Source organism: Jaculus jaculus, chromosome 10, assembly GCF_020740685.1.
Source record: "Jaculus jaculus isolate mJacJac1 chromosome 10, mJacJac1.mat.Y.cur, whole genome shotgun sequence".
Taxonomy (NCBI): Eukaryota; Metazoa; Chordata; class Mammalia; order Rodentia; family Dipodidae; genus Jaculus; species Jaculus jaculus.
In genome coordinates this window covers 107,787,250-107,813,025 of record NC_059111.1, presented here as the reverse complement: position 1 = coordinate 107,813,025, position 25,776 = coordinate 107,787,250, and the positions used below count along the sequence as shown (strand labels likewise).

The window sequence follows — 25,776 nt, the reverse complement described above, 5'->3', positions numbered from 1 at the left end:
GGCATGTGTGTCTGGAGTTCATTTGCAGTGGTTGGAAGCCCTGGCACACTCATGCTCTCCCTCTCTCTCTCTCACTTTGTCTCTTTCCCTCTCTCAAATAAATAAATAAAAATTAAAAAAAATTAAAAAACAAACAAACTCAGACTCATAAACATTAAATGAATGATTAAGTTTTTAACATAGTAGACTCCCCTGTCTTCTCTTACCAGATGTGTTCATGGAATCAAGCTATTAAGATGATTTAAGAAACTAATAAAACATTGACCTCTGCTCTCCATGGAGTTAAATGTAAGTTGGTCTTCTATTAGAGTGGAGAATTAAGTAGTGGTATAATTGTGGAGAATCTATCAGAAAGCCTGTGAGTGGGCGAAGTGCTCTGGGAAGGAGTCGTTGGAGAGTTCAAATGGTTCATCATTATTCATGCAATCACCTCCATTCTGTCAAGTGTGCTTGTAGGGCACAACCAAGGTTCTGAGTTTATCATCCAGACCAGATAAAAACTAAATTAGCCAAAGGGAAAAAGCTCCAGTAAATGTAATTTCAAGAGCAAGGCCCTAGGCTAGCTGGGTCAATTTTCTTTATTTGTTCTGACATCCCTAAAAATATCTAATGCTTCCAAACAGGGTTATTTCCTTTAATAGAGGCTTGAACAACTTCTGATATTAAAATTTCCAGGAGCTTTTATATCTATATGCTTTTTGGGATTGTTTTTTATTGGCAGAGAGTTCAAGGGTAATAAAGGTACATGTCTATGAATAATTCATCTGTGTTTCAGTGTCTAATTCCAGTCTGGTCTCTCTGTTACTATACAAAAGAAGCATGATATAATGGAAAATAGGAGCTTGTGTTAATGTCTACTTTAAGACAGGAGGCGTTACCTTGATGCTGAACCTCTTAGTGTTGTGACCCCAAGTAAGTGCGAATAATTTATTTTAAAAATTAATTGTGCTTTCCTCTATTGCATTTATTATTTTTCAAGGATATGCTGTCCTAATTTTGCATGTTATAAATGAATATAATTCTTTACCAGTTGCAATAGGTTATATGTACTTTGTCTCTTTGTTAACATAAATACTGCCCAGGGTTTTTTCTAAAGGTTTATATTATTAGCTTTATAAAACTTAGATAATTCTGAATATACTTTATTTTTCTCTGAATTTTGTTTTTAAAAATATTTTTATGTAAGGAGAGAGAGAGAGAGGGAATATGAGACTATGTACGAATGGACACACCAGAGTCTCTTGAACTCCACATGCATGCAAACCTTTTGTATGTCTGGCTTTATGTGGGTATTGGGGAATTGAACTCATGTGGGCAGGCTTTGTAAGCAAGTACCTTTAACCATTGATCAATTTCCCCGGTCCTGTATCTTGTTATTTAACTGTACATTGTACAACATGATAATTCAGCTCCCTAACCTATTGTCTTATGCGAGGAAGGGTCTACCATGGCAGTTGACCAAAACAACTGACACATGTATGGTCTAAAAACAGGTAGAGCAGTTCAGATACACAAGAAATATCCTTTTCAAGACTGAACTCTTGCCATTTGCAGTGAAATGGATGGAAATAGAGGACATCATATGGAATGAAACAAGTTTGACATAGAGAAAAGCACTGCATGTTCTTTTTCAGATATGGAAGGACAACAAAAACAAAACTGAGAAACCAGTTCATATGAATGAAAAGCAGTGTTTATTGGAAGCTGGAAAAAGGAAAAGGGAAGTGGTTAAAGAGTATCTAGATTTGATCAGTGCATTCCTTATGCATGCATTGAAATATCACACTGAAACCCCATTAATATGCACAAAGAGAAATTGTTCAAGAAAAATTAAAGGAAGAGCTGGGAGAGATGTTCTATGTTAGAGAGTGCATTGTCATATGACTGAAGCTCCTTGAAAAAAAAAAACAACACCAGAAACCAAACATCAAAGCAAAACAAACACTTCCTTATAAGTACCTATAATTTAGTATACTTCTATTAAATACAATTTGTTGATTGTTAAGACAAACTACAAATTAAAAACATAAACTAAGAAAAAGAGTGAACAAAGATACCCTACATGCTTCCAGAAGTTATAGCTTATTTAAGAGAACTCCTTGTGCTGGGGGTGAGATACTTCCCTATGAGTTCTTGGTCATGGAGCTCAAAGAAGCCCCTGAAACAATACAGGCAATTGCCATTGCTCTTTGCTTTCCACAAAACCAGATGGTAAGCTCACATGGCTGAGCACACCACATGCTTCAACAGAGAAATCAAGCTGGAATTGACCTAGAATCTTTTCCCATGCTAGCTTCCTTTCTTTTCTTCTTCTTTCCTTCCTTCCTTTCTCTCTTTCTCTTTCTCTCTCTCTCTCTCTTTCTTTCTTTCTTTCATTCATTTTGGATTTTTGAGCTAGGGTCTCACTCTAGCCCAGGCTGACCTGGAATTCACTATGTAGTCCCAGGATAGCCTTGAACTCATGGTGATCCTCCTACCTCTGCCTCCCTCTGCTGGGATTAAAGGTGTGCGCCACCACACTTGGCCACTAACTAGCTTTCTAAGTGCCAGCAAGCTTCTAGAGGATAGAATTCATGAACTGTCTTACCCGGCTATGGCTCCTGCATGGTCTAATACTGCCTTGCTAGGCTCATGGGTGCAATAGTGGCAGGTTGTTTTGTGGGTAATCAACACTGTCTGATGGGATGGATTTAAGGCCTACTTATTAGGAAGGAATTCATGCCTGGTGCTGAAAACCTGGTCATAAGCCCATGACTGAGGAAGTCATAGGCCCCAGGGTCCACTACTGTTGTTTTACTGAATGGATATGCTGCCACACTGCCTTCTAAACACTTACGCTGCCAGCCATAGATTCTGCTACTCTCAGCCTGTGTCAGAGGAGCTCCTTTTGTGAATCATGCAGAGCCTCATCACTGGCCCAACCTCTGAGAATATGTGATTATCAATGTTCAGCCCTACATGGGACGTCTGTATCACCTCCTCCAATGTGCAGGGAATGCTGGACGTCTTTCCTATGGGAGAGGAGACAGAGGAATGTAGGAGACGGGAGATGGGGTGGAGTGCTGTGGAACACTCTTTTGTGGATCATCCACTGGCCCTTGCACTCATGAACTCAAAGCACCTGCAGCTTCTTTCCTGGACAAAACTGGGCCCATCGACATTTCATCATGGATGGGGACAGGACTCAAGGGGCCTCACACTTTCCTGAGGAGCCGTTGGCATTTTATGATTGCTGGGGGAGAATCGTGGTCTTCAGCAGTGTAGCCCCTGGCAGATTGCCCATGTTCCAGTAAATAGCCCCCCATACATGTTCGTGGAAGCAGCCATGATTAAACTCAGTGAAACACACACACACACACACACACACCATAGCACACCACACACTAAAAAGACAATGAAAGTTGGAAGAGGAAGAAGGCATTCAGTAGAAGTGAGAGGAGGACGAGAGGGGGTTGTGGGGGTATATATGATCAAAATACATCATAAACATGTGTGCAAGGCTGAAGGGATGTCTTAGCGGTTAAGGCATTTGCCTGCAAAGCCAAAGGACCCAGCTTCAATTCCCCAGGACCCACGTTAGCCAGATGTACAAGGGGGCACATGCGTCTGGAGTTTGTTTGCAGTGGCTGGAGGCCCTGGTGCACCCATTCTTTCTCTCTTTCTCTGTTGAGTAAATAAATAAATATTAAAAATATCAAAAAACATGTGTGCAATTGTCAATAAATAAAATTAACTTAAAAGAGAACTACTGATGGTTTGTAACACAACTGCTACTCTTGGTAAATTTTTTTTTTCTACCTCAATATTATTATCTCACATTGGGCTGAGAATTCTTGCCCTTTTTATTAATATTCTCAAGACTCAAGAAACGCTTTTTAAATAGCTTTAAAGAAAAGAATCTTTTTGATGAGATCTAATACATTTTAAACGGCTGCTCTATGAACTCCTTTTCCCAAAGAGACTGTAACACGTGCTCTTTGCCCCTCAGCAGCAGGCGGACCGTGAGCCCAGCGGAGGCCGCAGCCTCCCAGGTTAATTTCAGCGCCTTCGACTTCTGATCAAAGCCAAAGTCAAGGCACTTACCTGTGCCTGCCTGCGACTCAGTGTCCCCTACTGCGCTCCGAAATCCAGAGAAAACGCTAACCACCTCCCAAGACTGTCGTTTATGGACCTTTAAATTTTTCCTATAAGTTTTTTTTTTAGCAGGGCTACCAAAGTTCTCTTGACTACTCACAAGATCACGAAGAAACAACTAGAAAAGGAGTCTTGTTTTCTGGGCTCTAGGCAAGATCCTATGTCACGTGAGTGTGGGGTGTTCCCATCTTCCTAGGTTGAGAGCACCAGTCGGCGTGAGTGCTGGAGATGTAGGCAAGTGTCTGCACGCCACGTAACAGGCCTACTGAGGCCTCCCAGCTACACAACAATGTTCTCCTGGCCGAGGTGGCCCCTTGAAATTCCTTAGAACACTTACTTCCACATGCAGGAAGCAGAGAGACTAGTTCCTTCTTGTTTATCATTGTATCCTGTCAATCAAAATGCATGGCTGCCTCACGGGTCCGTATTTGAAGCGCTTTTCCTTTTTGACAACTCTGCCTGTGATATTACTGACCACAGTTAACACTTTTCCAGGAAATACCTTTTACTGGGTCTTCTGTATTGGTAGATTTCCCTATTAGTAGTACACAAAAAAAGTTAAGCTATCGAGTAATCGCCCTCTAGTATCTTTGTGTGACATATTCCCTTTCAGAACACCCCCCTTCCCATGCCCCCTCCTTCATAATCACCCTTCAATGTCTCCCCTTGACTCCATATGTCAGCATGTGCCTTTCCTTCCAGACCTTTCAACTGAAGCACTGAACCCCTCTACCTTTGACACTCTTTTTTTTTTTTTTTTTTTTTTTGAGGTAGGCTCTCACTCTAGCCCAGAATGACCTAGAACTCACTCTGTGTTCCCAAGCTGGCCTCAAACTCAGGGAGATGCTCATTCCTCTGCCTCTTGAATGCTGGGACTAACGGTGTGCCCGCCACGCCCTGCTTCACTCTTGTTTTTGAGCGTTAGTATAAACAATTTTTTTAAACTTATTTTATTTATTTATTTATTTGAGTGAGAAAGAGGGAGAGAGAGAGAAAGAGAGAGAGAAAAGGAGAGAGAGAATGGATGTGCTAGGGCCTCCAGCCACTGCAAAGGAACTCCAGACGTGTGCACCCCCTTGTGGATCTGGCTTACGCTGGTCCTTATCGGGGCCTTTGGCTTTGCAGGCAAATGCCTTCACCGCTAAGCCATCTCTCCACCCGGAACAATTGTTTTTTATCAGCCTATTTGTATATTGTGTACTTTCCTCTGTTAGTTTCTTCCCAACTCTGGGGAGTATGTCATTTTGTGGAGAAAAATTCTTCCCAATTAGGAACTTCTGCATTGATCTTGGCAAGAAAGAAAATTATTTACACTAAGATTCTGATTATTTTTTCTTATAGCAGCAAGTATATACCAGTAATTTACAATTTAGTACCTTGAAGCAAGTGCCATCATCACAGAAACCTAAAATTAGCTTTGTAGTCAGGTGGCAGATGGGACAGAAATAGTTAAAGGCAGAAATCATGGAGGATAAAGGTACATAATCTTCTCTTAGCCGGTTTTGTGTTCCATGATTTCAGTTACCAGTAGTCAACCAACACCAAAAATATCAAATGTAAAATTCCAGAAATAAATCAAGTTTTCAATCACATATCGTTTTTGAGAAATGTGAGAAACTCTTGTGCTGTCCTATTCAGGCCACTTAGGACATTAATCATTCCTTCATCTAGCATGTCCACACTGCATATGTGATCCACTTGTTAATCACTTCATTTCAGCTAGGAGGTCAACTGTCTTGATATTGCAGTGCTTGGGCTTCAGTAACCCTTACACAGTAGCCTGATGCTTCTCCATGATGTCTGTGTCATTTATTTCACTTCATCTTATCATGAGGACATTGTATCATCTCGTATCACCCACCATAAGAAGGGTGAGTATAAGAATATATGTGCATATATATATATATATATATATATATATATATATATATATATACACACACACATATATATATATATCTGTGTGTGTGTATGATATTATATATGTATCGAGTACATGCACGTTTTCTTAAAATATATTAATTGTTTTTGGTTTTTTTTTTGAGGTAGGGTCTCACTATGGCCCAGGCTGACCTGGAATTCACTATGTAGTCACAGGGTGCCTCAAACTCTTGGCAATCCTCCTACCTCTGCCTCCCAAGTGCAGGGATTAAAGGCATGTGTCACCATGCCTGGCTCTAAATATATTAATTTTTAATTTTAATATTATTTATATTGATTTTTTATGGTGCCCAGTTTCTTAATTAAACTTTATTATAGGTTGTATGTGTAGGAAAAACCAGTATACATAAGATTCAGTCTTACCTGTGGATTCAGGCACCTACAACTTTCCACTACTGGAAATAGCAGGGCTTTCATTGTCTGGAAGTGTATTGATATAAGATAGACTTATTAGGTAGGTCACTGAGATTTTGGGGTTAACTTGTTTCAGCAAGTGGCACTACACTAATACTTGTGTCCTTTCCTGTATCGCTAACCTTCAGCCACACTAACTCTTGTTGCTTTCACTCCTTCTTCACCCCTTCTTCAATTGTTGGGATTCATGTTCAGTAGTAATCAATGCAACTGGCTTTATACAGTTTGATTAAGGCTCTGATCATGGCAGTTGTGGTGCCAAATCTCTGGCTGTCCACTTGACAGGATTTAGACTCACTGTGGAAACAGACCTCTGGTGATATCTGTGAGGGATTTTCTAGATTAGGTTATCTGAGGTGGGAAGCCCCACCCTAACTGTAGATGCTGCTGTCCTATGGGCTGGGTTCCTGGGTTGTATAAAACGGAGAAAAGGAGTCCAGCATGGTGGTGCACACCATTAACCCAAGCACTCGGGAGGCCGAGGTAGGAGGATTACTGTGAGTTCAAGGCCACCCTGAGATGACATAGTGAGTTCCAGGTGGGCCTGGGCTAGAACGAGACCCTCCCTCAAAAAAAAAAAAAAAAAAAAAAAAAAAGAAAAGAAAAGAAAAGAAAAGAAAGAAAAGAAAAGAAAGAAAGGAGACAAGAAGCGGTGCATTCACTCAGCATTCATTGTTCTTTCTACTTCCCTGCTGTGAGATGCCAGCTTCCTGCCCCTGCCATTGGGAACTGCGAATCTGACTAAGTCCTTTTATTTCCACAAGCTGCTTCTGGCCTGGTATTTTTCTCAGCAATGAGAAGATATCTAACATAGCTGGTAAGAAATGATATTTTTATTTTATTTTCAAAATAGGGCTGGGTGTGTTGGTACATGCCTTTAATCCCAGCACTAGAAAGGCTGACGTAGGAGGATCTCTGAATTCGAGGCCAGCCTGAGACTACATAGTGAGTTCTTGTTCAAATTGGGCTAGAGGGAGACCCTACCTTGAAAAACCAAAGGGAAAAACAATAGAATTGAATGACTTTTTGAACATTAAGGAACATTGCAAAGATAAAAAAATTTGTTTTTAAGAAAGGCCTTGTTTTGCTTGTAGGAGCTCTTTTAAGTTCATCTTGGCAAACGCATGGTGGCTCTCCAGTTAAGATGAAAGCCAAAATGACATGCCCTTACCATCCGTTCCATTGATTTCTAGAGAACATGTATTCTGAGTACTTGTGGACAGATTCCTGGTCTCTCTTGTCTAACTCCCACCAAAACTCAGTAATATGTGAGGAATGCGGACTTTATTCACGTTTGCTTTCTGTCTAGTTTTAGCCTGAGGTCAAGCTGGAATATTAGAAAGCTATTGCATCCCCTGTTTAGCTCCCTTTATCTGCCTATCATCCCATCCCATCCCGTCTGGGGTAGTTTGATTCAGGTGTTCCCCATAAACTTAGATGTTTTGAATACCAGGTTCCAAGCTGATAGCAATTTGGCAATTAAACCCTCCTAGAGGCAGTGCATTGTGGGGGTGGGCTTATGGGTGTTACAGCCAGTGTCCCCTTGCTAGTGTCCGGCACACTCTCCTGTTGATGTTGCCCACTTGATGTTGGCCAGGAGGTGATGTCCACCCTCTGCTCATGCCATCATTTCACCCTGCCATCATGGAGCTTCCCCTTGACTCTGTAAGCCAAAATAAATCCTTTCCACTCAGAAGCTGCTCTTGGTTGTATGTTTTCTTAATTTATTTTATTTTATTTTTATTTATTTAAGAGAGAGAGGCAGGTAGAAAGAGAGAGAGACAGAATGGGTGCACCAAGGCCTTCGGCGGTTACTAAATGAACTCCAGATGCACCACCTTGTGTATCTGACTTGTGTGGGTCCTAGGGAATCAAACCTGGGTTCTTTGGCTTTGCAGGCAAGCACCTTAACTGCTAAGCCATCTCTCCAGCCCTGGTTGGGTGGTTTATGCCAGCAACACAAAGCTGACTGCAACACCATCCCATCCTATCCTACTCTCTACAGAATTGTTTGGGCAGAATTCCAATTTGGAATTATGCTCAACTTTCCTAAGGACATGCAACATCAACCACCTGGGAGAATGCATTTGCTCTTGCCACATTGCAGCCATTACCTACAGTTCTCAAGGTCCACTACGCAAGCAGGATAACAAAGATCCTTCAACTCTCTCTGCACTCTTTGTTCTGTTGGATACATCAGTAGGTACATATTATTTTCTGTGATTCTGCTTAATTTTGGGCTATTTTTAAACAACATAAATGAGGCTGTCATTTAATATCTTACTGGTATCTAGAGTTACCAAGATTTTATGGACATTATTCTAGATATTTCTACACAAAATAATGGCCAAGAGTACATGTAAACTTTGGAGCATAACAGACCTAGTTTGCAAAGTATTTCTAACTTTGGACAAGTTAAATTGTAGATGCTGAGCTTTCAATATCACTAAACTGGGGGCAATGAGGTCGCATATCTGTAACATTTTCTTGGTGAGGATTAAATGAGAAATTGGGTGCAATGTGCTTATAATGGAACCTAGAGCCCAGGCAGCATCTCCCTGCAGGAGCCGTTGCCATGTCTGTGACGTTGCATAAAAGGATCAGCTATGGGCAACTTTCTATGCCAGTAAATGCAAGAACATCTTGTATGCCTCTAGGAAACGGTGTAGGCTTGAGTACTTCTGGCGATCAAGGAGTGCAGACTCACATTTATGGAAGTAGTTGAGATACTATGATCAGAATAAGGCTATTCTGGGCTGGAGGGATGGTTTGGTGGTTAGGGCATTTGCCTGCAAAGCCAAAGGACCCAGAATTCCCCAGGACCCATGTTAGCCATATGCACAAGGGGGCATACACATCTGGAGTTTGCTTGCAGTGGCTGGAGGCCCTGGCATGCCCATTCTCTCTCCCTCTCTCCGTCTTTCTCTGTCAAAAAAAAAAAGAAAGAAAGAAAGAAAGAAAGAAAAAGAATAAGGCTCTTCTGTTTTGTTTTTGCCTTGGTGACTTACTTTTTCTACTTACTTATTTTTTATTTCTCTCTCTCTCTCTCTCTCTCTCTGTGTGTGTGTGTGTGTGTGTTATGCATATGTGTGATGGGTACATGCACCATGGTGCATGTGTGGAAGTCAGAGGACAGCCCTGAAGTGTTAGTCCTTACCTTTCCCTTGTTTGAGGAAGCATCTCTCTTGTTGCTGTTTGCTGAGGGAAGGCCAGCCTAGCTGGGCTGCAAGTCTCCGGAGTTTTCTGACTCTGCCTCCCATTGCCAAAAGGCATATTGGGATTGTAGGCATGAGTGCCACTTTGCCTTCAGTTGTGTGTGGGTCCTGGGGACTGGAACTCTAGTCAGCAGGCTTGTTGAGCAAACCCCTTTCACCATGAGACATCTCCCCTGTTCCTTGAGGGCCTTACTTTTCAGGCTTAATTTCTCCATTTTACTCTCTGTGTTCCCTGTAACATGCCCGGGGTTCCTTGTGTAGTGTGGTTGGGGAGAAAGAAAGGAAATAAGTAGGAAGAAAAACACCGCACACAGCAGGGAGGAAGGAACAAAAGAAGGAAGGAAGGGAGGAAGAGAGGAAGGAAGTAAAGAGAGGGCCCACTACATAGGACTTAGGCTTGTTGGTTGTGATGTTGGGCTTTGGATTCCTGCTAATTGGTCGGGCTTCTCATTTGATGAAGGACGCTTTCAGCAGTGCTCTGCCTGCTGGAGGTTTGTTTGCATTTTGACTGGCATTAAGCCTTAAGCTATTATCCCTGATATAACCACGACTTTTCATAAATGACGCCACTTGAGAGTTGTCATGGGTCCCCGTTCGCTTTGGTGTCTGATCACTGAGAGCACCGGTTCTTCATTATCTTTGTGGAGATTGGGCACTTTATTTTTTGGCAGCAAATGTTTCATCCAAGGTCAATTTCCCTCAAGTGCTCAGCACCAGTTCACATGGTGTGTGCTCAGGGAATGCAAATTAATTTGATGTTAGCTTTAGCCAAACCTAGCTAGGAAAGTAAACCTGATTCTAAAAACGTCATAACCACTGACAAACATCACCTAAATATATGAAGCTTGAGGATGTATAAATACATAGAGCTTTACTTTAATTCCAAAGATACCATTTCATAGTACTTTTAAACTTGCAAGTCAATTTTAATTGGAAATGATTTAAGGATCTTTGCCATTGTGTTTTCCTATAACAGGGGGCTATGAGCAGAGTTGAGGATGTATGCACATTTCCTGTTTCTGGTCTGCTTAAAAATACAACACACGTTATGGAAAACGAAACAGAAAACTCTCAGGGCAGTGGGACTATTCATATTCCCTCACCAGGAAATAATTGCTACGAACGCTTTATTGGATCTCTTCCCACACATTGCTAAGGTTGTAGAAGTTTTCAAGATGGATCTATAGATTGTTTTGAGAAAAAAATATTAGAGTGTGTTTTCATCTGTGTTCTTCAAGGCTTTGCTGCCTGACAGAAGGTGGGGCTCTGGCAAGGAAGAATCTGGAACTCATTTTCTATGAGGTGGGGGCCTGTCTTTTCTTTCTCTATCATCTTCTCCCTTTTCTCTTCTCTGGGAGGCAAGGTTGTGGGGAAGACCTTTGGAAAGGGATGCTGGGCTGAGGGAGACTAGAGCACCTTAGACTAGGAATCTTCCATAGTTGGGAGGCAGGAATTTCTGCCTGTAAGGGTCCAGTTCCTATGTGGAACTTCTCCCTTCCTGTTTAGAGTGATTTTCATATCTACCTTTCCCTTTCCAGAGAAGGAACGTTGTGTTCTCACATCATGCCTTCCTCCTTTTGCTGGAATTTTTCTTTTTTAGAATATTTTTAGAATTTTTATTTATTTATTTACTTATTTGACAGACAAATGGGGGGAGAGAGAAAGAGAGAGAGAGAGAGAGAGAGAGAGAGAGAGAGAGAGAGAGGGAGAGAGAGGAAGACAATGAGTGCGCCAGGGCCTCCAGCCACTGCAAACAAACTCCAGACATGTGCGCCTCCTTGTGCATCTGGTTACGTGGGTCCTGGGGAATTAAAGTTGGGTCCTTTGGCTTTGCAGGCAAATGCCTTAACTGCTAAGCCATCCCTCCAGCCCACTGGAGTTGTTTTTTATGAGAGAGAAAAAGAGAGAAAGAGAGAGAAAGTTGGTGCATCAGGGCCTCCAGCCACTGCAATTGAACTCCAGATGCATGTGCCACCTTGCGCGTCTGGTTTACATGGAACCTGGAGAGTTGAACTTGGGTCCTTAGGCCTCTTAGCCTTCTCAGGCAAGCACCTTAACCACTAAGCCATCTCTCCAGCCTGGAGTTGTTTTTGTTCTCTTGTGAGAGACTTCCCACCTCTCTGTTTTGATAATAAGACTTGAATATGTTACCCATGATTCTTTTTTTTTTTTTTTTAGCCCAACAGAGTGAGCACATGACCTAAGCCTGGTCTGTCAGAGTCTTCTGGGTGGTTAAAATGAGAATCAAGAAAGTAGAACTCTTTCTTTTTGTAGCAAAATTGGGTAGACATGAATGTAGGACTCTAGTGACTGTAACCCAATATGTATGAAAGATGGAAGTTGCAGTAAGAGGTGTTAACTCAGACCTCACAGGATGCAGAGAGATGAGGAAGAGAGAAGACATACACACACACACACACACACACACACACACACACACAGAGAGAGAGAGAGAGAGAGAGAGAGAGAGAGAGGGGAGACTGGCTTTATAGTGTGGTCCCAGGTTCTCTGGATTCTTTTTTCCAAATTTTGGTTTGTCTTTTCTTAAATTCTATAATTCTATGTTATGCCCTACAAATTTTCTCCAGTAAATTTGTTCTGAACTGAATTTTTTTTTTTTTTTTTGGTACTTGCAGCTAAAGGAACTCAAAACAGAACCAGACTCTCACCTCCTCCCAGATTCCCTGCAACATGGCGATCTCAGGCTCAGTGCCTCAAGAGCCTCAAGGTCTTCCAGTGTTCTCCCCTGTCTCCTGCCCACTCTGTGATTCCCTGTGACAGATGTGGCATTAAGTTAACCCTGTTAACCTCCAGCACTGTCGGAGCTCTGTTGTTATCTCTTTGTTATACTGTCTTTAAAAAAATATCTTCATATTATTTATTTAGGAGAGAGAAAAAGAGACAGAGAGAAAGAGGGAGGCAGGAAGGGAGAAGAGGCACACCAGGGCCTCTAGCCCTTGCAAACGAGCTCCAGATGCCACCATGTGCCTCGGACATATGTAGTTTCTGGGGGAATCAAACCTGGGTTCTTAGGCTTCTCAGGCAAGTGCCATAACTGCTGAGCTGTCTCTCCAGCTCTATACTGTTTTTAATTGTTTAGCTCTTTTTCGACTTCTAATATTTTGCAAGAGAGAAGTGGCAAGATTAAGTTGCTTTTTAAAAAAATTATGGGTTTTTAAAGATTATGGGTCGAGTGGATTAAAATAAGAGAATATCTAATCACATGCCAATGAACACATTGTCCATAAAAATGGCATACAAACATTTGTCTCCTGGACTTGCTGGCTTTGGTTAAGAGATAGGTTTGGTCTGCCTAACAATCTGTAGCACCTACAGTGTGCCAGGGCTCATGCCCCTTTTCATTTTCCTGCAGCCTGTGGAATCAGAACGAGGTCTGAAAGGCTGCTCAGCCCCTGCCCAATGCCTCCGGCTTCCTGACAAAGCAGTCTCCCTCTGCTCTTCTTTGTCCAGAGAGGTATCTATTTGGAACTCCTTCTAGAGAATGCAGTGACAGCTCCTTCCTTGATCTCCTGGCTCAGTTCCCAGGGGTGACTTCCTCATGCCATTTCAGTAGTTTCTCCCAGGCTGGTTTCTTCATTGTGAAAGTCAGTGGTGGAGGTAGGGACAAAAAATGAACCTGAAATCAAACTTGAGTTTCATAATAAATGCTTCCCTTTGTTTGCTGAAAACCTTCAGTCAAAATCTGTGATTCTGGGGAAAGACTGGGTTCTGAGAATTTTTTTTTTAATTTTTTTTATTTATTTATTTGAGAGCAACAGACACAGAGAGAAAGACAGATAGAGGGAGAGAGAGAGAATGGGCGCGCCAGGGCTTCCAGCCTCTGCAAACGAACTCCAGACGCGTGCGCCCCCTTGTGCATCTGGCTAATGTGGGACCTGGGGAACTGAGCCTTGAACCGGGGTCCTTAGGCTTCATAGGCAAGCGCTTAACCGCTAAGCCGTCTCTCCAGCCTGGTTCTGAGAATTTTTAAGGCAGAGCATCCACAGATTGAGTTGGAGATGTAAAAGAAGTAGGTCAGACAAACCAAAATAACCATGGCTGGACAATACGATAAGCTTCGGAAAAAATCAGGGAAAATAATATGATGGATGAAACCTGTGGCCTGATAGGTAGATCGATAGGAAGTGTACTATAGTCACAAAAAGTAGAGTAAATATTTATTCGACTTCTCCCTAAAGATTTCTTCATCACCAACTCTGCAACTGCCTTTATGTAAACATTACAGTAGGTTTTCCATATCCCCAGATTCTACATTTTTGGAGTAAATCAACCACAGATCAAGAATATTTGAAAATAAAATCACATCTGTACTGAGAGCATATGCATACATTTTCTTGTCATTATTCCCTAAACAATACAGAATGACAACTGGTTACATAGCATTTGCAATGTATGAGGTATGACAAGTAATCCCGAGGTGGTTTTAAGTATGTAGGAGGACTTGTATAGATGCCGTGCTAATACTTTGTGTTTTATACAAGGGGCTGAACATCCTCAAATTTTAGTATCTATGTGAGTCCTGGAACCAGTCCTGCATGATTCCAAGGGATGGCTGGGCATATCTTTTTATTTCACTAGTTAAGCACTTGTGGCAGAAAGTACAATAAATCTCTATTTCACCTATCCCAATTCTGCAAAATGAAATCCATGGCCAAGTATATCCCTGTGGTGTGGACCTGTAATCTCAGCGACATAGGAGGCTAAGGCAGGAGGATTACAAATTTCAGGCTTGCCTTGGCTACAGAGTGGGTTCAGGGCCAGTCTGGGTGACTTTGAGTGATTCTGTGTCAAACTAAAACGTAAAGAGATGGCTAGGAATATAGCTCAGTGGTAGAGTGCTTAAGTTAACATGTGTGAGTCCCTAGGTTTGATCCCAGCATCTGCAAAAACAGAATCACCCCACCCTTCCAACAAATGGCATATAAATGTAAGGTAGGGAAATGATATCATAATTTTATTATCACATTTATTTCATTTATATATATGCATATATATATATGTATACACACACACACACGTACCTTGAGAATTATAGTCCTCTCGTTACGGGTGACGTTGACACTGTGGGGCTGTCCATTGGCCATGTTTCTGTGGTCTACGTCGATATTGTATGGCTCTCTGGTGCCTCCCAGGTTGTACCTGATCTGTAAGTTTCCTGCACGAGAAAAAGAAGTCCAGTGATTTGTTTGCTCTTGGTTTCATTTCAATGTCACCTCACCCACTGCCATAGCTTAGGCAAAGTGCAGCTTCCCTCCTTCCATGTCCTTTGGCGCCATTCCAGTTTTGCATTTGGATTCACCGCTCAGAGGCCCACTCATCCGTAAGTGAGCAGCACCAAGCTCGCGTGCATTTATAACCTGCCAAAAGCGAGCCCCAGCGACCATTACTGCAGAGTTGAAGCAGCAAACGGTACAAATGTTCGAAGTTGGGATGGTGCCTGGAAACGAAGAATGAGAACGTGTACAATATGGCACTGTGGAGACGCCTGCAGGCCCCACAAAAGGCTGCGTGAGATATAAAATAAAGGCAGAGTGCAGGGATGGTCTCCCTCCATCAGTGAAGCATGGCATTCAGCATATAAAACAATCCCTCCAATATTAAAAATAAACATAATTTGCTAAACACAAATATATGAGATTTGGGTTGGCTTCGCTGAGATCAAGGAAACAAAGTAATGGATTTTATTCTAGGCCTGAGACTAATCAAAGGTGAGGTAAAGGGAAAGATGGATGTCTCAGGTCCTTGAGTTCTCTTTGCGGTAGTTTACTTTGTCTCCTCCACTTTCCCTTGTTTCTTCTCAAAAATAATAGCAAATAATAATAAGCAAGGCTAATAGGACTTGTGGATTCTGCTTTTAGTTAACCTGCAGTCGTGAGTATACAGTGAGTATGACTTCTATATCTTATGATTTTTCAAAGACATCAATGTTTTACCTAATTTTTAACTCAAATTACAACTTTCATACTGGGAATAGTGCTTGACATTTCAGGGGTAAAACTGAATTCAGCAATCTCTAGCTAGGGTTTGAGAAACAGCACATCAATTAATGGATTATTTCTTGTCTCTCAGTTTCCTTCCATGCTAAAGGGTTGGGGTTAGAGAAAATCAGATAATTAAACAAAATGAAAAAAAGAAACATACAAGAAAGTCACCAGAACCCTCACCAGCTAGAGCAAACTACTGTAGCTACCCTGGCAGTCTCTGCCCCAGACATCCCTCGTGCATCTATCCATGCACGTAACTGAGTGCGTGTCCTTCCAGATTTAGTCACTCTGGCCTTACATGCCTTTCACAGTGTAACGGCATGTTGCCGGAGTTGAAAGAAACATTTTTTATGATAATCAAAAATTAACTGCATTCCTATTTTTGCTTCCTGAATGAAATTCAATAAGCTTTCCCTATTTCTGAGTTTTTTTTTTCCTTCACATCTTATTTTAGATTTCTTTGCTTATATACTTCCTACCAGGCACTGTTGAGTTTTGTTTCCTAAAGGTACTCACTCTTCTCCACCTTACAAATGCCATCGTTTCTTTTTTTTTTTTTTTAATTTTTTATTTATTTATTTGAGAGTGACAGACACAGAGAGAAAGACAGATAGAGGGAGAGAGAGAGAATGGGCGCGCCAGGGCTTCCAGCCTCTGCAAACGAACTCCAGACGCGTGCACCCCCTTGTGTATCTGGCTAATGTGGGACCTGGGGAACCGAGCCTCGAACCGGGGTCCTTAGGCTTCACAGGCAAGCGCTTAACCGCTAAGCCATCTCTCCAGCCCCAAATGCCATCGTTTCTATTAGAGACGTGTCTCCTTGCTGTGTCCACTCCCTTCCCCATTCGTCAGAGCCTTGCAGCCACGCTTCCTCTGTGCACCTGCATTGACGCTGTGCATGTGGGACCCCGATGGCCTCGGGAGGGGTATGTGACACAGATGAGCACCTCTCTGCCGAACACATGGTCTACACCAGGCTCCCAGCACACACTGCTTAGGCTCTCCCTCCTTTCTGGACGCCTTACTGGTGCAGCCACCACACCCCAGTCCCTCACCATTTTCTCCTCTGTATCGACACCCATCTCCACAACTGCCCTGTTCAGTAGTCTGAGGCTTTTGTGCAAGGTACACGCACATCAGACCTCAAATTTGTACCTTTCTCCTGAACCTCTGACTCTCTTTCCTTGTGTGTGTGTGTATGTGCGTGTACGTGTGTGTGCATGTTTGGACAAGATTGGACGCGTTTGGGTGGTATGGCCATAGCGTGTGTGTTTGTTTAGCATGTGAGGTCTATGTACATGTGTGTGCAGGTTCATGCGCTGCAGAGGAGCATTTGGTTGGGTGTCCTCCTCTATCACTCTTCCACATAGTTCTCTGAGACGAGGTCTCTCGTGAAACCCGGAGTTCAGGCCATGTTTTGGTTAGACGGGCTGATCAGTGAGTCCTAGCGATCCTCCTGTTTCCACCCACCTCAGTGTTGGGGTTGCAGGTGTGCACAGACACACTAGCTTTTTATGTGGATGCTGGGAATTAACTCAGGTCCTCATACAGCCACATCCCCAGCACCCCTCACTCTGTCTTCCAACTACCTACTTAATATATTTCTAGTTGGATGTCTCATTGGCACCTCAAACATGAGATGTGTAACATAACTTTACATTGCATTATAGTCTTAGCATCTTGCTATTGGCCACTTCATGCTTCCAGGTGATTTTGTTTAAAGTCTTGCTCCCCCTTTGCTAAATTCCATGCTGCATTATCTGTCAGAAAATGTTGGCTTGATCCTCAAGCAAGCACCTTTAACCACTGGGCCACCTCTCCAGCCAGGATTGATCTTTATAATAGACTGTGATTCCCATCCCTCTTTATCACCTTCATTCCGGCTTGCCCAACAAGCTGTCCCCAAGCTTTGCTTGGGTCACTATATGATATTGTACATTAAGATCTTACTTCTGCCCTTACCCCAGCATCCTCCTACACCAATGTAGCTTCTAGTCTCCCTAGCCCTTTCCACATAGAGGTCAGAAAGGCCCTTAGCTCAGAACTCTCCAATAGCTTCCCATTTTAGAATAAAAATCTGAGTCCTTACAATGGTTCCCCAAGCCATGGGTGGGCTTCCTCCATCACGATTTTCATTTCTCTTGCTCATCTTCCCTCGTCCACACTGGCCTCCTGATGGCTTCTCCAGAAGCCCAGCGAGTTCTGCCTCGGGACAGTTGTGAGGCTTGTGGCTTGGATTGGGTGTCCCCCATAGACTCATATGTTTTGAGTGCCTGGCTCCCAGCTGATGACGACTGGGAGCTGCAGTTTGCTGGAGGGAGTGTGGTGCTGGGGACGGGCTTATGGGTATTAACAGCCAGCTCTCTGTTGCTCAAAGTTGACTCACTCTCCTGTGGCTCTTTTCTGCATGCTGTGGCAGGGGTGATGTCCAGCCTCTGCTCATGCCATGTTTTCTCTTGCCATCATGGAGCTTCCCCTCGAGACTGCAAGCTACAATAAACAACTTTCCTCCCATAATCTGCTTTTGGTTGGGTGCTTTGTGCCCGCTCTTCCGTCGAGGACACTTCGTCCCTAGTTATCTGCCTGGCTGACTTCTCCCACCTTCACTCTTAGGTCATTTTCCCAGTGGGAATTTTTGTCATTTCCTTAATAACAGTAAAATTTCCCACTCCTTTGCCTTGGCCAGACTCTTCCTTTTCTGCCTTATATTTTCCCTGGAATAGTTCTTACCACAATATACTATAGATTTTACTTAACTGTTTTTCTAGTTCTATTTTAAAAATGTCTTTATTTATTTGTAAGCAGAGAGAGATAGAGATAAGAGAGGCACAGAGAGAGAGAGAATGGGCGCACCAGGGCTACCAGCCACTGCAAGCAAACTCCAGACGCGTGCGCCACTTTGTGCATCTGGCTTTACATGGGTACTGAGTGATTGAACCCGGTTGTTAGGCTTTGCAGGTAAGCACCTTAGCCACTTAGCCATCTCTCCAGCCCCTGTTTGTGTGTTTCTCTTGCTCAAACATGAGATTCATGAGAGAAAGAACTTTGGTTTGTGACTTCACACCTGTTGCTTAGAACAGTGCCCAATCCATCTGGTTCATGACTATTGCTTGAATAAGTTTATGAATGGTCTCCTTGCTTTTGTACATTTTCCCCAAATATTTCTTTGCTAAACAAAGAGCTCTCTTAAAAACACATAACTCATTATTTCACTGGTTCACTTACAGTCCCTCAAAGCCTTCCAGTTTCCACAGGATGAAGACATACATTCTTAATGTTGTTCCAAAGCCCTGGTCCTATGAATTCGGATCCCTACCTTATCTTCAAACCATGCCACTTCCACTCTTGCTCTTTTTGGCCCCTCCCATCCTCTAGAAAAGCCCGTTCCCCTCAGAGCCTTGGAATATGCTGCTTCCTCTTCCAAGTCACTTCTCTTTCTACCTTTCAGTGTCTCCATGATTCGCCCTTCATCCTACTAGCATCAAAAATAATCATACTTGGGGCTGGGGAGATGGCTCAGAGGTTACAGGCACTTCCTCATAAAGCCTGCCTGCCTGGGTTCAATTCTCCACTCACCCATGTAAAGCCAGACAGACATTTGCAGTGACAAGAGCCTGGTGAGCCCCTATCCAGCATGCTTTCTCAGTAGGATATTATTAGGCAGGTGTTTGGACATGAACAGGAAAAAAAAAAAATCAGTTAGTTTTCTTGAGTTTTTATTCCTGATACTTGGACACAATAAACAGTAACCAGTTTTCTTAAATATACAGCTATCCTGATTTGTTGCTCATTGATTCAATTTTCAGAACACATATATTTGGTTCTTGTTCAAAGCGCAGCTCAGGTCAAGGCCTGACTGTGAGCTCTCTATATGACTAGAGGCATGGAGCTGATTTTAATGCAGATGTCTTTTCTGGGTCCCCAGTATGGGTCATGTGCTGTGTGTGGATTTGGGGACATGAAGAAAGGTAAAAGAGGACCCTCTGTCTTTGTTAGCTGGGGTCAGAGGAGCTGGTAATGATTAAAATATGTACATGGATGCTTCTGTCTTTTTGTCATGGTCCTTGCGTGTCAGTATTAAGTTGTTTTCATTATATTTTCTCTTTCATGGAGTTTTGGCCTTTGTAAATATAATTTGAAATTCCAGTAAATGCTTCACTTAATGTTAACAGAAATTATTTGATTATTTGAGAGGAAAAGATGAACTGGAACTTTAAATGGGTATATGTAGTGGTGATCTGTAAACAATTATAATACTCTTGAACAATGACATATAAATGATGTATTTACTCCTTTCAAATAATAGCGGAAGAGGACCCCTAAGTGATGGTAGGAAGAATGTTACTATTTGCCCATTAAGGAGGTAAAATATTATTCAGATAAGGAGACCCTTCCTTTCTCTCACAAGTTATGCTCTCAAGTGGATTAAAGCTGTGAAAAGGGTCTGCTCTTTTTTTTGGCTACAACAAATAAAGTGCCTCACAAATTTACTCTCCAGGACATCATCATTATCTTCAGCAAACATTTACAGGGACCCACTGTAGGCAGCTATGGAGTGCTGGAAGCTTTTCAACTCTCTAGGAAGACAGAGCATATTTATAATGGAGATTGATAGCAATATAGCACATTAAGTGCCAAACAAATGACACTGAAAGGGAGAATACCTAGAATTTAAAGCAAGGAGAAGTCACTGGAAAGAGGTGAGGATTGTTTGTGGCTTACAGTGAAAGGCAGGTATAGACTGAAGAGGGAGGACAGGAGAGGTCAGGGACTATTATGGGCATGATGGCTGGGCACAGATGGCCTCAGAGTGCCTGTGAAGCATGCGTTTCCTAAACATGTAGAGTAGGAGACGTTGAGATGCAGATTGAATGCGGTAACAGCTCACTCTTAGTACGGTTGCTACATGTGTTTACTATGGAGCACTTTAGACTTAACAGCTCACTTGATTTGAGGAAAACAGAGTTTTACAGATTGTGAGACTGAGCCATGGAGGAGATTGCCGAGTTTTCAAGGGAACTGGCAAAAGGCAGAAGCAGCACCCAAATCTGTCAGGTTGGCCCCAGCAGTTTGGTAGATCTTGACTGGATGGTTGTGGGAGTAAGAATCACCCATGTTTTTATTGGAAGGGGGTTTCGCCATTGAGTGTTTAAATAACACAGTGCTTCTACTTGGCAATATGCTTACGAAGGACTGCTATGGCTGGGGTGAGAAAGAGGGAGACAGGAACAACTGGAGCAGAGAGAAGGACTGGGGAAGAGTTCTCAGACTGCTGGGGTGCCAATGGCATGGATCTCCTCACACCTCAGTAGATCTTCAGGAGCTGGTGCAGCTGAGGTCTCTGGTGGGGAACCGCCGTAAACAGAACCCCCTCCTTTACTCTGTGCTGTTCAGTGGTAATAATTTTCTTTGGTGCTACGACACAGTCAGTCTTGGGAAGCACAGGGTCAAAAGACGTTCGCCTTGGAGAGGAGCAGTGGGGGAGCACAAGGTCACAGGTCACAATGAGGGGAGTCTCCACATGGCTTGTTTGCCTGGATGGTGCACAAGGCAGAGAAGGATAGAGCATTTGCCGACGGAGCACAAGTCTCTGGGAGCCAGTGGTCGGCAACAGAACACGGGCGGGGGTGGGGGGTGGGTGGGTTCAGGGAGTTTAGCTCTTGGGGAACAGTGGCAGGAGCGTTTAAAATGTGAAGTTTGGAGGATTCCAAGGTATTTAGTTAAGATTTTCTAGTTTGTTTAGTGCCCCCCCCCCCCCCCGTGGTTTGTTGGCAGATATAGACCTTACTGGTTCCCTTTTCCCTTGGATGAATTCCTCAAGCTTATTTCTAACTGCAAATTTTAATAATAAATAAATGCAGGATTTGCAGTGTGCAAAGGCTGCCTTTTGCCAGCGGTTTGAGGATGGCCTTGCAACACTTACACAGAGACTGCATGGTTTTCTTTGCCCAGTGCACTGAGCGAGTTCCTGCTGTACGTCTGCAGTAGAAAGCACAGTTGGTGGAGAGCTCAGGGCCTGGATTTAGACATCTGCATTCAGAAGCCTCAGTTCCGCCCTTTACCAGCTGAGTATACAAATCACTTAACCTCTGCACCCCATCTTTGCCATCTGGAGAAGGGACTAAGAATAGCATCTACCCCGTGGACTCATGTGGCTCACAAGGAATCATGCATGTGACAAACAGGAGGGTGCTGCTCCAAGGAGAGCACTGGTAGCTGGTAGCTATGACTGTGGAATGGACTGACTGGAACCTTGCACATAACATAACCCCTCCCACTGAAGTATATGTGCACGCAGTACAGGCACAGGCAGCGGGAATGTGTGTTACCACTTACATAGATGGGATCAACATGTAGTCTGAGGAGCAGACACAGCAGCATGTATAGTTGTATGCTCATCACATTCTTGACAGCCTCAAGGTGACAGCCTCCTCTTGTGTAAGGACACAAGAAGCCCCAAAGCTGTCTGTCCACTGGGAGGCCAGTGCATGTGGGTGTAGAACATCAGTGGATTGAGAATCCATTGAAGCTGATCCAACAGAAATGAGCTGCTGAGCTTTTGAACAGCAGTGCTCATGCATACTTCTCTCCTGAACTCTTTCTGACTTTGCATATGTGTGTGTGTGTGTGTGTGTGTGTGTGTGTGTGTGTGTGAGAGAGAGAGAGAGAGAGAGAGAGAGAGAGAGAGAGAGAGAGAGAACAAGAGAGAGAGACAGAGAGAGAGAGAGAGAGAGAGAGTGAGGGAGTGAGACTGAGGGAGAGGGTTGGTGTGGTAGCAGGGTCTCCAGCACCGCTTTCGAACTCCAGATGCGCGTGCCCACAACTAACCAAATCCTGTGCTCACATCACTTTTTCTGTGATCCATCTGAGTTAGTTTTATGGAACTAAGCTGATATGAATTCAAGGCTATGTCTTGCCTATCAGTTTAATTTTATAGTACATAAAAATTTCATGGGCTGGAGGGATTGCTTAGTGGTTAGGGCACTTGGCTGCCAAGCTAAAGAACCCAGGTTCAAGTCCCCAGGGCCCACCTAAACCAGATGCACAAGGTGGTGCATGTGTCTGGAATTTTTTTGTAGTGGCTAGAGGCTATGGAGCACCCATTCTCTCTCTTAAATAAATAGATAAATAATAAGTAAATTTCCTATGTCTTTTTTGTCCATATTTGCATATGTGATATGCATAAGTGTGTTTCTTGTATGTTTCTAGGCATGCATATGGAGGCCAGTGATCAGTGTTGAATGCCTTCTTCAATTGCTCTCTATCTTAATTTAAAAAATATTTTATTCGGGCTGGAGAGATGGCTTAGTGGTTAAGCACTTGCCTGTGAAGCCTAAGGACCCCGGTTCGAGGCTTGGTTCCCCAGGTCCCATGTTAGCCAGATGCACAAGGGGGCGCACGCGTCTGGAGTTCGTTTGCAGAGCCTGGAAGCCCTGGCGCGCCCATTCTCTCTCTCCCTCTTATCTGTCTTTCTCTCTGTGTCTGTCACTCTCAAATAAATAAATAAAATTATTAAAAAAATATATATATTTTATTCATTGGAGGGAGGAGAGAGAGAGACAGAGAGAGGGATAGAGATAGAAGGAACAAGAGAGCGAGTGAGTGAGAGAGAGAGAGGGAGAAAGAGAGAATGGGCATGCTAGGGCCTTTATACAATGCAAATGAACTCCACATACATGCACCACCTGTATATCTGGCTTCATGTGGGTACTGGGGAATCAAACCTGGGTCCTTAGGCTTTGCAGGCAATTGCCTTAACTGCTGAACCATCTCTCCAGCCCCCTCCATTTTATTCTTTTTTTTTTTTCGAAACAAGGTCTCTTGCTAAACCTGGAGCTCGCTAATTCAGCTAGACTAGCTAGGCAGCCAGCCACTGGGATCTACCTGCATCCATGTCCCTGGAACAGAGATTATAGGCACATACCATCACACCTTTTATGTGGTGATGGGGATACAAACTCAGGGTTTTGTGCTTGTGCAACAAACCCTTTATTGATGGAGCCATCTCCTTAGACCTTTCCTATGTCTTCAGTTGTTCTTAATCAATATTATTTTAATGTGTGCATGTGCGCACGTGCGTACACATACACACACACACACGATTCCATAAAATAGTGGCTTCCTTCTATACCATTTTACTAAATTGAAATTCTCAGCTCTTTCCAGTTCTATGGGGCACATTTTCATTCTGAATCCTTGTCTAAGTTTTGCTTTATTTCACAATGAATAGTTTATAAAGTGGGCCCCTCTTTATTAAATATAAAAGAGCCCCTAATTTTCCTACATCCTTTAAAACTGACAGTGCATTGCCCAGAGATTGGAGTTTAAGAATTTGCTGCTTAAAAAATCTTTCAGCTGAATTGGATTAATAATTATAATTTTGGGCTCTTATTGAAAAAAATCTTAATCTAAAAGGTGCTACAATGTGGACTATCCAAGCGTCGATGGACTCTGACGGGAGAGCCTTTCTGCTTTCAGCTCACATGATCTCTGCGGGAATGAGTTAGAGAGGTTCCTTTCTTTTTTCTTCATACACCTAAAATACTTGTGTTCACAAAAAGTGATCTTAAAACTTTAATGTGAGTGAATTCAGAGTTTCCTCGATGGGCAGGATGTTTATACAGTTCAGGATTGGCCAGACTCCTCTCAGAGTCTGAAGTTTGAAGGTCAAAGTCTATTTGCATATTCTCACTAGGAATCTCTCTCTGGCTCAGCGCACAGTTGATGACCAGGATGGGTCCTCAAGTGCAAATACACCCCTGCTTTCAGCCAGGGTCACTAGACATATGTGTTGTGCATATGGAATTCCGAGAGGCTTTAGGGATGAAAACATTTCTGATTGTCTATTTTAATTGAAAGTTAAAAAAATTATTTTTATTAGTTGTGGACATACTTAGTATGGAAACAACACATATTGGTACCAGCCTCTTCCTCATCCCTGCCCCTTTTCTGAAGGGGCCCTCCTTGCTGGGCACACAGGTTATCCCGTGGGGATCGTGGGTCATGCACTGTGGGAGCAGCAGTCAGCTACTGGGAGATGCAATGCCTTTGGGTATAATGTCCCAACTTGTGGCTCTGAAGTCTTTCTGCCTCCTCTTCCGCAGAATTCCCTGAGCCATGTTGGGTGTATTTTAAGTTACTTCAGTGATGGACTCCTAGGAGTCTCTGGACCTCCGCTTTGTTAGGTGTTGAGTGTCCTCAGTGCCTGTCTCCTTCACCCTTGTGCTGATTATCAGGTTCACGAGAAAACGGCGGGCATTCTTGCTCATCCCCCCAGTTCCTCTTGGATGCACTATTATAAATTATTGAGCTCACTCCCCTAGAGCTCATTTCTACTTAACACAGTAACAAAGGTATTTGTGTGATGGGAACAAAATCATCATTAAACACAGGAAACCATCTCATTTTCATTTAATATGGGAAGAGCTTGGTATTCTTCATTAACCCATTGATATAAAGCACTTAGCTGACATGTCTCCACACAGAGAAATAAGGTTCAAAGGAGCTAGGGGACTTGCTCCATGTCCCGTGGGGAGTGAAGATCCTGCTAAGACCGGTCCCGACTCTTGCTAGCACATTGTCTCTGTATACAGTTTGATGGTGGAAGGCTGGGCATGCTTGTCCTTACCAGTGGGCTTGAGCAGCACAGCCAGGAAGTCGGTGGTGAGGGAGCTGACGTAGAGGAGGACGCAGGGCGCCTTGGTGGTGCTGAAGCTCAGGTGCATTTGCTCCTGGGCCAGGTCGGGGGCGGAGCGCTGTGGGTCCATGGAGTTCTCTGCCCTGCTGCCCGCATCTCTGGCAGTGACCACGGGCGCCTGGAAGTTATACCGCAGCCACATCCCCTCTTCAAAAAATGCACCCACATCTGTGGAGAAGGAAAGATGACATTGAAAATTGATGAGAGGTCTGAAGTCAGTGCTGGCTACATTTTTGAGCTTGGGGGGGTGGAGGGGCTTCCGAATGGCCTCTAAAGCGGATTGCTGAGGGAAGACACTGGTTCCAGGCAGCCGGCAGTACAACTGAGTGAACTATACAGATGGATGTGGTTTTATCCAATACTCTACTAA

The 25,776-nt window shown here is 43.3% G+C and overlaps 1 protein-coding gene across 1 annotated transcript in view; it reads right to left on the bottom strand.

The window, feature by feature from the left end:
• The window catches only part of Cntnap2 (contactin associated protein 2), a 1,990,154-nt gene that overhangs the window by 147,582 nt on the left and 1,816,796 nt on the right, over positions 1–25,776 (bottom strand). Inside the window, exons 19-20 of the mRNA XM_004661135.3 lie at positions 25,338–25,574; positions 14,747–14,880 (exon numbers count right to left, since the gene is read on the bottom strand). Coding sequence (XP_004661192.1) covers positions 14,747–14,880; positions 25,338–25,574 — 371 coding nt within the window. The remainder of the gene's footprint in view (positions 1–14,746; positions 14,881–25,337; positions 25,575–25,776) is intronic.